The following is a 16,243-nucleotide window of genomic DNA, read 5'->3' as shown; positions in this document are numbered from 1 at the left end:
TACATTCATAATCATCAAAACATGTTATATCATTACTTGTACAGATCTAATCTTGACCTGCTTCAGTGCATTTGAACTATTCATTCAGTTGTCAGCAGATGCAAGTTAAAACATAGTCTTCAGATCATTCTGTCTTAATCCCTCCCTGAGAGAGTCCAGCCTATAGCCACCTTTACTAAATACTGTGCCACTCACTGGAACAATTCTTATATAAAGGCTGCATTTAGAGAAACAAATGACCCACTGATCAACACCCCCAAAGGAAACACTCTTAATCTAAATACATTTCTGAGGAAGTATCTGTTTCTATCCTTTATAGGTCAGCAAGTTTACTATCACTTTCCTTATCACACCAGCAGAATGGGAATGTCCCACAGCATGGCTGCAGCCACGGCTTCCACACCACGTTGTACACAGAGAGCTGCTCTGGGACTGGAGTCAGTGTCCTGCGATGCTCTTCGATGGCTCTTCCAATCTTCCTTATGACAGTGTCAAAGAGGGGCTCAGTGTCAGCCGAGAGAGGTTTGGCTTCAGAAGGGTCTCGTGAGAGATCAAACAGCAGTGGAGGGTCATGGTGGGTCACACCTTCCCCAAAACATGGGCAAAATCCTCTATCATAACAAGCCCCAGCTCCGGGAGGACTGAAGATAGGGGTCACATAGTGAGCCTTCCAAATGGCTCCACCTGGCAGGAAAGAAAGAATCACAGAAGGCTTGCAGTGGTACTGGCAGTTATCACAGGGAAGAGTGAATATTTTTCTAGAGTTCATTTCTGTTTGCACTTCAGCTTTACACTTATTAGTTGATATAGTATTTTAATTTCATTTAAAATTAGGTGTCACAGAATTAAACCAATAATGTAAAATGATTTCTGACATTTTGAAATTTCTCCAAAGTTTTCAGCAAGTACGAGCTATCAGTCACTTTGTTTTTTATGAAAACATGAAAAAAAGATTTTGGGATTCCATGGCTTACTTCTCTTTTAAGGTAGCTGGACTACAGACAAAGGGCTGAGACAAGGACTTCTCTATGAGACAAGGAGGGTACTGACTCCTCAGGCATTGCTTTCAGGTGGAGATGTGGGTGAGACGTATCCTGAGCTCCAGTAGCCTGCCTGGCATGCCATGTGCCTTGAAGCCACAAAAACCTCTTTGTCCTGTACAATACAGGCAATGCTAGTAAGTTCTTTAACACCTTACACCTGGAATTACATGGAAAGCTGCAATCCCAGAAAAAAATCTGTTAGGCCAGTGTGCCCTTCTGTAGACTAGACCTAATTTTTTGAAGAGAGGCTGTATACTCACTGTCTTTCTGGTGCCACCTCACAGCATGTAAATGAATGCCACAGTAGTGGAACAGGAACTCGTGCTCTGAGTGCGCAACCATTCCTCGCAGTAGAGGCATCAGATCCCGGCCATCAATTATCCTAACAGAAAAAACAGAGATCATCAGACTGATCTCTCTACAGGACTGCATTCCTTCTGCAAACCTCTTGCTGGAACTGGCAACTTTGAATGAGAAAGAGGCTTGTAGAAGATACTGGGTAGAGGCTCAATTTCAAATGTAGAGAAGAGATGACGAAGCTGTGCTAACATAGATGTGCCTAGAAAAGGAGCAGGACTGAAAAAGAAAACATCAGACTCTTAGAATGTGTTTCCAAACTTTATTTTCCATTATTTTGGGAAAGAAGGAGTAATAAAGATACTTGTGTTTGTACCTGTCCTGAGGCACTGCCCCTCCAGCCAGATGAACTACTGTAGGATAAATATCCATAAGGCTTGTAGGTTCATCAATAACTGTTCCTGGAGGTAACACTCCTGGCCATCTAAATATCCCTGGAACACGAATTCCTCCTTCCCAGCCTCCCATAGCTTTTCCACCTTTCATTTAAAAAGAAAAAAAGGATTTAAAATAAATTTCATTTAAAATAAAGAGAAATTTTAGACAAATGTTACTGTACTATAAGCTAATGTTAATTTCATGAGCCTTCTTTATTCTTTTGTTTTTACTGCCAAGATCCTTCTCCACAGCATCAATGAAAGTGTGTTCACTAGATCAGCCCCACCCCTGAATGACCTTCTTTTTTTATTTTTTTTACTACCTTCTATTGTTTTAGAAACACATTGCCCCATCAGCACTCAGTGTGGATAAAATTTTCAGGCATAAAATGATTTCTTCATCTTTCTTCTACAATCCTATAACACACCTGTTGTTGTGAAAGCAAGGATTCAGATGTAAGATGAAAGTAGTATTAAGTGAGAAGTTATACAATCTTAATAAAAATTAACTTGTGGTTAGTTGCCTCATGAGGAAATTACAGTTTGAGAATTCATGCTTATAAAGAACATCTGCCCATGTTAGCATTTACTTCATTTTTAAATGCCTAATTAAAATGAGACAAATTTGCTTCTCAATGATAAAATACTGTCACTCCTTAAGCATACAGTCTTATCTACACCTTAGGGGTGTCCAAAATACTTTACTAGTTGATGCTGGGTTGTCACTGTCCCTGACAGCTCTTACCTTTGTATATTCCATTCCAGCCACCCAGCTGCCTTTTGTCTTCTTGTCTTTCCAGCCATCCACCATGATCAGAGGCAAAGTAAACTAGTGTAGTATCTTTCAAACCTTCCTTATCAATAGCATCTAGAACCTGGCCTGTAAACACAAGAATATGTATGTATTAAAAAGAAAAAAATATAGCTTACACTACATAAATTTTAGCCTCTGACTTGTCAACATTCATCAATGTAATTTCTTATCCATGTAGGGCTGCCCATTGTTTAAAAGAAGAGTTTTTTTAAGAATAAGATTTTTAGTTATTATTTCACTAATATTAATATTATTGCTTATTAAAAGCATAGAAAATTTGTGATGTGCTGTAATCCCTTTATTATTTGTATTTTAACAGAGTGCAACAACAACAGTCACAGGCTGTATTTTAGAGGGCAAAAGTGCCACGTACTGTAAAAATATGGAAAGAAAATGTGATTCAAGGCCCCAAAAAGTTAGATTCTGCATCAGTGGTGGTTATCATGAGAAACGTGTAAAAAATGGCATGTACCCTTACTTTATGTTGTCTAGACCGCAGTTAGGATGTGGATTACATTACTGGATGGATATAATATGCATTAATGATAAATTTCCTTTTCATTTAAAAGTAAGTGTTTGACAGGTAGGTTTGAAACCAATTTCTGTATATGTACCTAACTCTTATCCCTTTTGCCAATATGGGTCCTTTTCCTCCATCATGACTGAATGATAAATAACTCCTCCCTCCAAAAAAACAGGCTGAATCTAATTGGGGGGGGCATACCAATTAAAATTTATGAACACTTCTGGATTTATGAATGGGGCTGAAAAATATTTACTATGCTGCTTAATGCTGCAGTCAGAAATAAATAGCCTGCTGGTTTATATCTGGAATTAATTTGCTTATCAGTTTTATCACATTCTGATCACCTACTTAGAAATGACCATAAGAGGCTGAAATTACCCGATCTCTATAAATCAAAGAAAATGAAATAATTCTCAATATTTAATAAGAAGATCAGGAGGGCTCCTTGACAGGAGCTAAGGGGACATGGTTAAAACTGGTAAACACTTGACCAAAAAAAAATGAATGACCAGAAAGACTCATTTTGTCCAAGACTGGAGAAAGTAAAAAGCCAATGCTATAAGCCAACAGTCCTCACACAAATTAACAAATGTTCATAAAAAGCTTAGGACGTTTTCCTACTTGATTTTAATTATCTTCCTTGTCCTTTTCATAACAATTGTGTTTTACTACATATTTAGACCTAGGTATTAGATAGTTGGAGACATTTTTATTTGCTATGGTGACTTACCCACGATCCAGTCCATCTCCTCTACATTGTCTCCATATAAACCATGTCTGCTCCTCTGAAGGAACTTCTCTGTGGTGAGGAGAGGGGTGTGGGAATGTAAAAAGGAAAGAAAGAGGAGGAATGGCTTGTGCTTATTTCTAAGGAACAGAAATCAACATTTTGTTATTAGGGAGGAAGGTTCTCAATGCATACAGAGGTCAGGTGTAATGAAAAATGGTATTATTTATGTACAGATATTTCAACAATCTCTTCAGAGACATCATAGTTTGTAAGATATTATAACCCAGTGATTAGGATTTGTCTGATCAAATAATGTTTGGCCTGTATAAAATGACCCCCTTTTTTCTTCTGAATCATAGATAGAAAACTTCTGGATTGAAGCTCCACTTTCTGCTGTTGCAAACCACAACTGTGCTACTGAAGTGAAGGCAGCAGGTTTATCCCCTGCCAGCTGCTGCCCACATACCAGACTGTATGATAAGGCTACACCACAGCTCTGCTTTTCCTTCTCTGGCCCACACATGCATTTCTGAATTAGCTGCTATTCCTTAAAGCTGCAATGTTGGTCTCATTGATAGATATACATATTTCCCCAATATAGTCCAGAAATATTCAGTCCAACACATGGAAATTTGGAAATGTTATCAGCTTTAGTGAAGCAAGGAATACGGGACATTCTTAAGCAGCAGCTAATTTTTTGGTTTAATGATACCACATAAATATTGATATTATTTAAAATTAATAAGCTTAATAATACTTATAATCCTATATGATATTATAAAAATTATAAAACACTCACATGGCAAAGTGCTGTTTAAAAGTTGCAAGATGTTCAAGAAAATTTGTGATCAAAGAAAAACCACTTTACCTTTCAATAAATGAAATGGACTCTCTCAAGATAAGGGATGTAGTTCTGTCTGTCACCATTGGCTGCTCAGTAACTTCATGGTTTCTCATCATAATGCAGTTCCAGTAGCGAACAAACCCATAACTTGAGAACCAGGATACAAAGAACAGGAGACTAAACCCAGCAAGGCAGGTCAGTGTTTTCCAGTGGACTGGAATCAAGCCAGTCAGTCTTCCCAGGGCAGCAGTGAGTACAATGAGGCCAATCATTTGAGTAGAAAGCCAGAGTTTCCTTCTAAAAGCTCTGTCCATCTCCGGTGTTTCCGTTGGTTGGCAGTCACTTATTAGCGTAAAAGGCATCCCATAAAAATAGTCAAATCCATGATTTAAAGGGTGATGGCAATGGTCATTGCGGGATTCGCAGTTAACACCTTGATGCCACTTCCCTGAAAATGTAGATTTTTAAAACGTAAAGAGAAAATATATAAAAAACCATTTTCCTCATACAAAATATTTCTCCAAAATGGTTGGTTTCACTCTGCTGGTGATGACTTCTTCATCCTACACGGAAATATACTGAGTATGTAGTGATATAATGGGTTTGATGAAACCAAACCTCTACCAACAAAGTTATTGGTGCTCTGCACATATATTCATGCCCTTAAGCTTTTATCAAATGTAAAAAAAATGGATTATAAAGGGAACTAGAAATCGAGAAAAATTCAGAACTGAGCAAAAATATATGGCTTTTCTGGAGATCTAGCAGGTAAAGTAGGGGGAAGCTGTCCTTTTTTAAGCACAGGACAAAATAACACTGTTCTGTTGTCTCTTTACCTTCAAGGTGCTGTGCAGACTTGTTTCTGAAAAGTTTTGAAGAGCTTGATGTCAGGACTGTGGCAACACTCATTGTTGGTGCCAGACTGATAAGGGAGGCTATGGAGAGTAGTCAAATAACTGGCAGCTCAGCTGTCTGTTTGCCAGATAAACCACCAGATCCGGAAAAACTTGAGTTCAGGAGATCAGGATTTCTTATGAAACTCTACATATGTTAGTAACTTTGCTGATCATTGTATCTCCATATACTGAATGAGAATAAAAGACTTAGTTTTATAAATATTTTTGCTATTTGTATTTAGTCAAATTTTAAAAAGCTAAAGCCTCCTTCTTTTAAATGTTGAAGTCTTCATAAATCAGAAGGAACATCTCTTGACCTTTTGCAATGCAATTTTTTCTTTATTATACTAGCAGTCAACTCTAAGTAGGTTTCAATAGAATTGCTGTGCATCACAATAGGAGCAGAAAAAAATGCTTCAGAAGGAAAAACAATGCTGCTCTTTAGATATACATATAAAGAAGGAATGGAAGTTCCATTCTAAGTGGATGAATTCCTTTCAGCTAAAATCTCTATTCAGTTTACTTGACATATTTAGAGCCAGCTATAGAATGAAACAGGTTTGTAATCAATACATAGATGCATTGGTCATGAATACAGGTGCAGCTAAAGTATCCTTGAAATCCAAATGCACTCCAACACCTAAATCTCCAGCCAAGGTCGATAAAGACTTCTGACATGCTAGAAAAGACTCAAATCTCCAGAAGATAAACTAAGTGTATAATTAAGATAAATTAATCTCTGAGGGCATACGTTATGCAACATTGGCTTTTTGACTACAAAATATCTTCAAAGCATTTCCCAACAAAAAGTCTCATTATCACCTCAAGCTGCAGATTATTAATAGGATTTAATTTGCAATTAAACTAGTTGTGCTCAGGGCAAAACAATCACAAACCATTCAGGTGTGACTACTTAGTGCTCATTCAGCTGTGGTGACATGCACAGATGTTAAGATTTTTTTGCTTCATGACTTGAATGTAAAATTCAGCATCACTTACAGCTGATGCTTCCCACCATCCCCTACGGTGCAATTAATCAGGATCTGTCAATCCAGTTAAACTAAGTGATGCTTTTGGTGTCCGTAGTGTGATTTTAGCTGAGATGCCCACAGGGAAAACGCTAGTTCATTTTGCTTATGGGAAGTATGCAGCAGAGTCTCCCTGCAGGGCAATTCCCTTGGGAGAGTGGAGAGAAATCTGATTGTTTTTTTAGTGATTACATGCTGAAACCAAGCTGAAGCATGCACGGGCTGTTTTATGAGCTGATTAAAACAACTAAAATAATATTGCTGCAAAACTAACAGGAGATGGAGCTTTAGTAATATAGAATTTAAATAGCATGGAAGGCTTCTTTTAGTTTTGTCCTGTGTGGTTTAGATTTATTCTGTTGAATGAATATAAATCTATTTTTACAGGAACTTTTATTAATACATTCAGTTGGTTTGTACAGCCAATATTTTTAAGTGTCAGATGTAGATTTTGGGGTTTGACATTTTAGATGCTCAGATGAAGTAGGAGAATTAGCTGAAAATTCAGCTCAGGAATGTTTGTGCTTTATCAACCTGTGGAATTATGTGACATATCTAAGATAAATAATTATTTGAAACTAGATCATGACTAAAGGTTACAACTATTAAAAAGATAGAACTATAATATATGAACAAAATTCATGCCAATGCTGAAGAAGGCAATGTTTTACAGGCTGTACTGAAATTGTGGTGAACTTAGTGTCATAATTGCTTTGTTTCTGGTTTTAAAAGGCCAAATCCTGTGATACTATAAATTGTCTCTACTGGTTTAAGTAGCAGCTGTTCCCTTTTGCCATGAATCTACTCTGAACTGGGTAAAACATTATCATACATATTTAAATGGCACTCATATTTTTGCCTTTTTAAAAATGAAATAGCATCAAATAAGCATCTTGTACCTGGTATAATAATGATATTCAGGAATTATTAACATATTTTTCGTTATATATTTTGACAACCAGTAAAGTTTTTCTGCTTTATCAGATGCTTGTTCTTTCAAGAAAGATACTATCTGTTCAGGATTTCTTCTTATGTAATATTCTTAAATTGGGAAATGAAAATATTCCAACTGAAGTATTAGCAGTTACTAACTAAAACAACTGGTTCGAGTGAGATGTGCAGGTGAAACACATTCTAGAACATTTTTAGGAGTGTCTCCATACCTATCAGTCCTGTGCTGTAGCCTTGCTTCTGAAGTATTTTGGCGAAAGTGGTTTCATTTGGAGGAAGGCCTCCTGAACCAGCATTCCAAAAAATAACACGGTAATTGTTTGTAGCATCCATCCCTAAAAATAAAGCAACCTGAGTAAGTGTAAGAGGCAGAGTACTTTTAGCCAACATAATTCGTTGTTTCCTGATTTCATTGAAATCACAGTGTTAAATGTTCATCTTAATGCTGTTTGTTTGGGAAAATGAATCTAGGACTCTGGACAAAATTAAACAAGAGTTAAGCCTCTCTATGGTACCCATTCTTCTTTGTACGTCATACTGAGACATCTTATTCAATTTCATTTCATTTCTTTTCATTAGGAATGACACAGTTGTATAGGAGCTTTTATATGTTACAGTGGCATCCAGGTTGTATGTAATGCACTTACTTAGTGCGACTGTGAGGGCAGGGAAGAGTATAAGGAGACTTAAGCCCTCTATTAGCCTCAAACTCCAGCTCACATAAGGCTACCTGGGAACTCAAGATTTCCCTGCACAGTGTCATGGCTGGTATCCCGTTTCTGAGACCCACAGAGTAGTCACCTAGCACTGCAGTATTCTCTTCACCTGCAGGTTTACACCCCATTATTTAGCATTTTATACTGGCATAACCCCGTCATACAGTGTTGTGTGAAGCTCAGTCACTTCTGGCAGTGTTGAACATCTCTGGTCCTTTTATAGAGGGAGAGGGTTTGTACAAGCCCACATGCATTTTCAAGCTACCAGTCTCAGTGGGAGCTGTTGTGATAAATGTAGGATGACATATCGGCTTCGAAATGTCTCAGGAATGAAGGCTCTGAAGATAATTTGCAATAGAACAAGCATTTGAGAGATGCTGTTAGAAACATGTAGAGCTGTTTGTTTTTCATACCTCTTCATCTCAGGGATGTGGTTTGACAGGATAGTATTTTTTCTTCAAAAACACAACTGGGAAAAATAATATACCTGTCAAACTGTTATTTCATAGGATGGATTAATTCTGACAGATTCGTAAAGAAGCTTTCCCATACATGACTCGTTCTGCACCTCGACTGGAGGGAATGGATACACATCTGCACAGATCTACTCTGCTCCCTGCAGGGCTGAGCTGTTTCTGACATATGATGAGGAGACACCCATGGCAGAAATTAATATAACTGGTGCTTTAGAAATGTGTCATTATTATTATTCATGTTTTGTGTAATGACTTCTTTGAATGTAACGATTTGCTCTAACTTCATTCTGGCTGCAATTTATACAATAGAGCACCAAAAGGCAACCAAAATTGTGAGTTGGGGGGACCAAGACGCTCTGCAGAGCTTTTTTTTCTCTTCTCTGCTTTCCCCCCCAATCAGTTGGATGTACTCCATAAATATAGATGCCACCTCCAAGGTTCTAGGCCTGGCTGGTGTCTTGTGGGTCTCAGTGAGGGATGATGTGTCTGTGGCACCCCTTCTATTTGCACACCCTCATTTTTTTTTGTGCCCATTGTATGACATTGTTCTCTACAGTAATAAAGCAATGGTTAAAGGCTGCTTGGCTTTGCAAGGCAAACCTGATCGGAGGGGATATCTGCCAGTGAGGAAAGCTGCTCTGCTGGGGGTGCAAAGTGGAGCCGCAGCAATGTGTTGGGTCAGTTTTACTCCTTCCTTTGCCAGGCGATCAATGTTCGGGGTCCTAAAAATGCAACCAGCACCATCAGATATCATTCAGAGGGTTTTTCAAGGGAATAAAGAATTATATACTTATCTTTATTTTGGGAAGTTTCTTCTATTTGAAGATGGCCAGGACATAATTTTTTAAAATTTATTTTAACTTTCTCAAGTGATGGGGGAATAGTTCTTTTTTTCTTTTTACATTAACATCAGTATCTGGATTAATTTCAAGCCAACAATTCCTTCTTGTTTCCCATGTCCTATGAAGAGTCTTGCAGAAATCATAGAACTATAGAATGGTTTGGGTTGGAAGGGACCTTAAAAATAATCTAGTTCCAAGCCTTCTGCCGCGGGCAGGGACACCTTCCACTAGATCATGGTGCTCAGACCCCCATCCAACCTGGTCTTGAACACTTCCAGGGATCAACAGCTTCTTTGGGCAACATGTTTCAGTGCCTCACCTCTCTCATAGTAAAGAATTTCTCTCTAATGTCTAATCTAAATTTACCCTCTTTCAATTTAAAGCCATTCCCCCTTGTCCTATCACTGCATTTCCTTGTAAAAAGTTCCTCTCAAGGCTTCTTATGGGCCCACTTTAGGTACTGGATGGCTGCTATAAAGTCTCCCTGGAGCCTTTTCATTCTCCAAAATATTTTTAAATTATATTTTTCTTACTCAGGGTTGAGGTTGAATTAACAAATAATCAATTCCACGGGGACAAGGAGAGCTGTCTATCTGCTGGACCCGTGCTTTTTCTCTCTGCCTCAGGAAGCTCCGTAACTTGCATGAAACATGCATAGACCTTTCATCCCTCCAGAGCTGCATTTCCTGCACCAAATTTTTAAAAAGCAGCATTTCCTACACCAGCTTTTTGAAGAGGAGCATATCAGCGTACAGTGTAATGGTAATTTAGTTGCCACAGGGTAACAATGCTTGACTACACAAGATGCTACATGACTTACAGTACAGGTAAGAAAGCAAACAAAATGCTTCTCCTGATGTTTTAAATGAAGGGAAAAGGAGAAAAATAGAAAGAAATCCTGCATGTTTTCACACTGTAGTGGCAATCTCTTGTGGCAACATGAATTAAGTGTAGATTAGAGAAGGGTATTTTGTAGACAACTGGCAAGCAAAACCAGGCTTGCCTAGCACACTAGTTACAGACAAGAGAATGTCTTACATTTCAGAATACAGTATCTCCTTTTCCAATATAAGGTATGCCTATTTCCGCTTTAAATTAGGTTCAACTTCAGTTTTACAATTTTGCTTTTGCAATTAGCAGTTCAGTGGTGTTCACATGTAGACAAAATCCTCAGTAGGGTTTCAAAAGATCCTGGATGTTTTGTTGCTTTGTTCTGGTATTGTTAAGGATTCCTCCCTTAAAGACACACTGCCAGGAAACAACGTCTGCAACAAGGTTTCTTATTCTGTACAGCCTACAGCCTTTCACCAGAGGTACCATGCAGTGTAACTTGGGAGAGCAGTTGGTACAGTTCCACCATTTAGCACAGCTGCCATCTCAGCTAGATAAACATGGCTTCTGAAAGGACCACTTACCAAAATGCTGCTTTGAACTCCTGGATTCTCAGCACTGTGGAGAGACAATTGCTAATAGACTCCAGGTACTTAGTTACTCCACTGGTACATCCCAAATGTGCCCCACTGCTCTTGAAAAGAAAATCCATGCCATGAGGATGATGGTTTGGAGGCCCAGCATTGCAGAGCCCCATCAGCTACCTACATTTACCAGCTGCCTACCTGAAACTCGCCAACTGAAGCTGATTAAAGTAAGATTCTGAGAAATTTGCTGGGTGAAGGGAGTGATCACAGCAAATTTGATTTTGTTCAAAGTGACAAGCTAGTAGAAAGCCAGAAGGCAATACTGTGGCACAATTTTGAAGAAGAAGGCAAATTCTATGTCCTTGAGATTGAAAATAGAAGTATTTCCTAGTAACATAGCTCATTGCAGTGATTTAACTGTACTTTGATGTAAGAATGGGAAACATAATGGCAACATAAAGTTAAAATGAGGTAATAATATGTTGAAAGAGGGGACAACATTTCTATCTTTGGGTACAGCTCTTTCTCAATGTCAGGCAATTAAGGGATACACAAGAACAATTGGCATATTCCCACAGTAAAGCAGCTCCACGTAGCAGAGCTGCCCCAGGAATGCACTCTAGGCTATGAGGTAATCCTAGGCAGAAGATTTCAGATTTACATTAAATATCACACCAGCTCTGTTCACCCTTACATTTAGTTTCCTTACCTGATAGTATCATTCCCATAGCAACCTACATCCCCTATGCCAAGGTCATCAGCCATCAATAGAACAATGTTTGGCCGTGTGATAATGGAAAGCTGTGTGACTGGTGGCTGCAGAAGCAGACCAAAAATCAGGGGTGTAACCAGGGGTGACCTGAAACACAGAAGAAGGAAAGAAGCCAATGACCTGGCCATTCATCATGCCCCCCACATGTGGCCAAAGACCCTCCAGTGTAAGCTTGGCTGCAGATCAGACCACTCTGTCCAGACACAGAGGGTGTGCTACATGTTTATTGTTGACCCAAACAGATGTAATGAAAAGGAAAATGTCAGGTCCATAACTTTAAAATCTCCTTTTCTGATTGTTTCCAAGTTTCCTGCGAGCAGTCTCACGTGGGAATTTACATGTAGCATGTGACATACAAGTGATTGTGCTTCAGTGGCTTGGGATGTTTATTAGAAGTTGGTCTGGGAAACTGAGAATGGGATCAACTTCCTCTGACATCATTTTTGACCAGACTGGGACCTTTGGGTTTTGCAAAAATTAATAACAAGAGAAACAAACAAACCCCACATTTTTAGTGTACTTGATGGATAAACAATGCTACTCTTTTATAACAGAGTATCATTATTAAGCTTCACTAAGATCTAAGTATGATATAACAATAACTCATGATTTTTTTCTTACCAGTAAGATGTTAGTTGCCAAATCATTTCTGCATTTGGAGTGTTCAGATCCTGCAAAATCAAGAGTACCTTGTCATATTTACATCTTCCTAGTAGTCACTGCAATAAAAATATATTAAAAACTTTACCAAAGCCTGCTAACATTCTGTTTCATTAACTGCAGTGCACCTCAGATCAGACCCTAAATGAAGAAGAGTAAAGGCATTAATGTTATTTTTCTTGCTATCACTTCTTCACTTCTTAGAGGAATTTTTCTTTTTGTGTAGAGAAGTTTATCTTAAAACAGCAAAATAATTCTCTTTTCTTACATGACTCAGCTGTATGAAAAATACTTAGTGTTCAGATAGGAAAAGAAGAGCTCTTTAAAATCCCGTCAATATAATTTATTTTTCTGTGATCATAGAGAAAGTAGCAACCTGCTGCTCCTTTACATAATGTGCCAAGTTTACTTTCAGGTTTATAAGAGGTATTTGTAGTTATAGAAATTCTAGTCATCTTTTTCCAATAATATTTTCTTAGAAGAATTTTTGTCCTCTTGTTTTTTTTTACTCTAAGAATGCACAGGTTTCTCTGAGGCTTTTCCTTTCTGTGCAAGGACAAGACAAACTATTTAAAGGCTTTGAAATAAAGGCCAAGTGAACTTGGTTCAGAAGCTTTAAAATAGACTCCTTTCAAATTTATCCCATGTCTAGCTGATCTGTCCCAAGCATCTCAATTTTATAAATTATGTTGGTTTCATATTTTGTTTTCCAGAAATGAGGTATTAAGCAGCTTAGTTAATATCTATAGTCCTTACATTTTATCCATCAACACTACAAGCTTTGAAGGGAAAATTTAAACTTCTATGCTTAGAAAATCGGCATCCAAACACTTACTTACCAGTGCTGATACAGCATTGCTATGTACAGACACTCAGTTTCCTGCATTTGAGTTTGTGCCTTTGCTGCATCCTAAGTAGATATAGGAAAAGTGCTGGAGAATACCTCAGTCATCTTTTACATTTAAATACTACGTGTCTCCAAAGCAGTTGAAATAAAAAGGGAGTTGGAAATAATCAGATTTAATTGTGCAATTGGTCGTCACTAACTGCTTGCACTTCACACTAGAGAGACATTGATTTAAAGCACAGCCTGGAACACAAGGCTGAGCTTCCTTAGAAGCTGCCTGTAAAACAGCAGGTAATACCAAAACCAGTTACTACACTGGCTGGTATTATCCCTGTCAAGCCATTTCTTAGTGAAAGGTGGCGGGAGTCCAGGCAGAGAAACTTTAGCAGCTCTGGTGGGAGCAAGACAGACGGTGAAAGCAGCTTTCCCCATTCTGAACAATCAAAGGGAGCCCAGGTCCCTGCACACACAGCTGTGCAGCTTCCTGCTTGGCCCCTGGCAGCTGGGGCAGCAGCAAACAGTTCAGAGGATGCATATTTGGAGACCTCTGTGGAACCACTTTTGCCAAAGCGCCACTGAAGCCGTGCTGCAAGCAAACAGTCCTCTCTCTTACCTGAACTGAATTTGGCTTAAAGCAAAACTTTTTTCTCCCTTTCCCATCATTAATCCCTCCCCCAAAATAATTTAGATTTTATGCCCTTCTTCATCCATTTTAATAATCTCAGAATGGGGAGGGGGAAGGGCGGGAGAAGGGGGGAGTTTAGCTTGCATATCTTTCATATTTAACTATTGTTTCCTGTATTGATTCAAAGCAATAAAATTCAAATAAGTATTTACCTTTCCATCAAAATACTTACAAGATACTGAAATCCTAAATCAAGCCAGTATGCATAAGAGAAAATATTCATATTTTTAGATTTACTCAGATACACACAGTACCCATTTGTGGCATTAGTTTGGCAACACTCAGCGAAAAATCATACAGTTAATACCACTCGATTCAGTACTGTTCAGTCTGTGAAACTTTCTTTGAAAAATTCGTATTTTGAAGACTTGGGATAGATAAAAGTCAGACTCATGATAACAAGTTGTCTGCAGCTCTCACTTTATACGGATGTTTCTATGAGAATAATATTGTTGTAAAGGGAAAAAGGATATTTTAAAAACTTCCTTGAGATATTTTTATCGGCAGGAGCAAGAAAAAAAGTTTCCAAACACCCATTAAAATTTTCCTGTGCATTTTCCAACATAGTAAGGGAGGAATACAGTACCTGGTCAAGTTATGTTCAAAGCAGGCAGTTGATAGACTGGTGCATGAGCTTGTTTTCAGTCGACTTAAAACCATTCAAAATTTTTTCAGCACAAGGACTGCTGCTATGGCACAGCGTCTAGTAACTGTTTCTGGAGACAGTCCTGAAATCTGCCGTAGTTACATGTCCTACAGTTCACTACAGGAAAAGTGTGTTATACCAGAACTTGCAAGGAGCTGCATGTTCTAGCTTATCCTGAAGTCCCTGAAGCTGCACGTCCCACTGCTGTTTGCACAGCTCTGACATTCATACAGTGTGGGAAGGTCGGGCTGGGGAACACCACAAATGCAGCTAAAATGCTTTCTGCCCAACCACCAGTTTCTCAAGGGATGGGAATGATCTGCTTCAAGTCTGAGACACTCCCATAAAAGGCATTATAAATAACTTTTCCTCACTTCCACCAGAGAAAATCGCTGTACTTACAGAGCAGCAATTCTTTGTCTGTAGAAATAGAAATTGAGCTAATTTCTTCACTTTATGGCAGTCCTCAGTGCTTGCAGCAGTGACAAGGTTGTCTCTGCACACGCAGTAAGAAATAGTTCTAGGGTGGGGAGGAAATGCCAGTAAGAGACTTGAATTTGCTTTTTCAGAAAATGAGTCATTCAGCTTCACTTCTGAGTGCTGCCTGTTTTCTCGTCGTCACTTAAAGGGACAAATTCAGGTTACATGCTGGCTAATGCTTGCTGTTTTGATTTTTCTTGTTTGAGTTCTGCTGTACTGAGTGTTTTGGGACAACATGAGGCAGAACTAAGCAGCAATCTTGCTTTATTGACAGAATTTCCTGTGTTTTCATATCTTAAAAGAGAAGGGTGATGTTATTACGAGTTGATGGTTCATTACCAGTTGCAATGCTCAGGTTGGTTTGCTAGTGGATCACCTCTGAGGCAAATTACAGCACCATAGGTGATCCCCTCCCTGCTCCCTCCCACCCTAACATTTGCATGCTGAAGTGGTTACAGACAACATGCACAGAAGAAGTGATGTGTCCAATTTTTCTTCTCTCAGTGCTTGATTTCTTATCCCCACCTGTGTTACAGCATCCCAGTCTGTACCTCTCTAATTCCCATTCCCCTCATTGTGCCTCTAGCACTTCAGGGATTCATTAAAGTCTATAGGATTTCCTGTTTTCTGATGCCCTATACTGCTGTATATTTTCTAAAAAGAAACACCTTCTGAGGTGCTTATGTTTTTTCTGTTCAGACTGCAGTCAATTCCATCAGGATTCTGCTAAATGAGAGAGGCCCTCTTGCAAATGAGGCTATCTCCACAGCTTCCATATTCTTGTTGTGTTTTTTCCAGGACTTCTTTCAAATTCTATAGAACTTGTAACAGAGAACCACAAACTATAACTGCTATGTTATTTACTAAATTTAGAGTACAGTAGAAAATTGAAAGCATGTCTGCAGTTACACTGCACTGTTATTTTGTAGACAGCCATCTTCCAACACAGAGAGAGCTAGACCAGATTGCTGCTCTAACTAGCACTTGTTGAAGTCGGGCTGGAAATCTGGGAATTATCACCTGGGCACACTTCTAGTGTAATGAAGGTAAAGAAGAGAGGGTAGTGCTGGTGGTCCAAGGACTTTCCTCTCAAAGTGACAAGTTGTGCCCGTTTTGGTGTTTGAAGGAGGGAAAG

At 38.7% G+C, this 16,243-nt stretch overlaps 1 protein-coding gene across 1 annotated transcript; it reads right to left on the bottom strand.

Annotated features, from left to right (window-relative positions):
- LOC103767279 (arylsulfatase D) lies at positions 1–15,103 on the bottom strand. The gene is made up of 11 exons (XM_018070982.3): positions 15,031–15,103; positions 12,412–12,461; positions 11,728–11,877; positions 9,359–9,480; positions 7,779–7,901; positions 4,716–5,139; positions 3,848–3,984; positions 2,523–2,657; positions 1,717–1,879; positions 1,304–1,425; positions 1–684 (listed from the first exon to the last, which is right to left on the bottom strand). The coding sequence occupies exons 2-11, from the start codon at positions 12,435–12,437 to the stop codon at positions 314–316; spliced, it is 1,773 nt and encodes a 590-aa protein (XP_017926471.3). The 5' UTR covers positions 12,438–12,461; positions 15,031–15,103; the 3' UTR covers positions 1–313.
- Between the last annotated feature and the right edge of the window lie 1,140 nt (positions 15,104–16,243).

The sequence above is a fragment of the Manacus vitellinus genome, unplaced genomic scaffold (genome assembly GCF_001715985.3).
Source record: "Manacus vitellinus isolate BGI_N305 unplaced genomic scaffold, ASM171598v3 scaffold_2_pilon, whole genome shotgun sequence".
Taxonomy (NCBI): domain Eukaryota; kingdom Metazoa; phylum Chordata; class Aves; order Passeriformes; family Pipridae; genus Manacus; species Manacus vitellinus.
This window is presented reverse-complemented; position numbering and strand designations above follow the sequence as displayed.

Coding starts and splice junctions, on each gene's coding strand:
- LOC103767279 (XM_018070982.3), bottom strand. CDS start 12,437: ATGATTTGGCAACTAACATCTTACTG. Junction 7,902..9,358: donor CAGATATCCCCTCCGATCAG/GTTTGCCTTGCA, acceptor CTTTATTTTTAG/GGATGGATGCTACAAACAAT. Junction 1,426..1,716: donor GGGGCAGTGCCTCAGGACAG/GTACAAACACAA, acceptor TTTTTCTGTTAG/GATAATTGATGGCCGGGATC.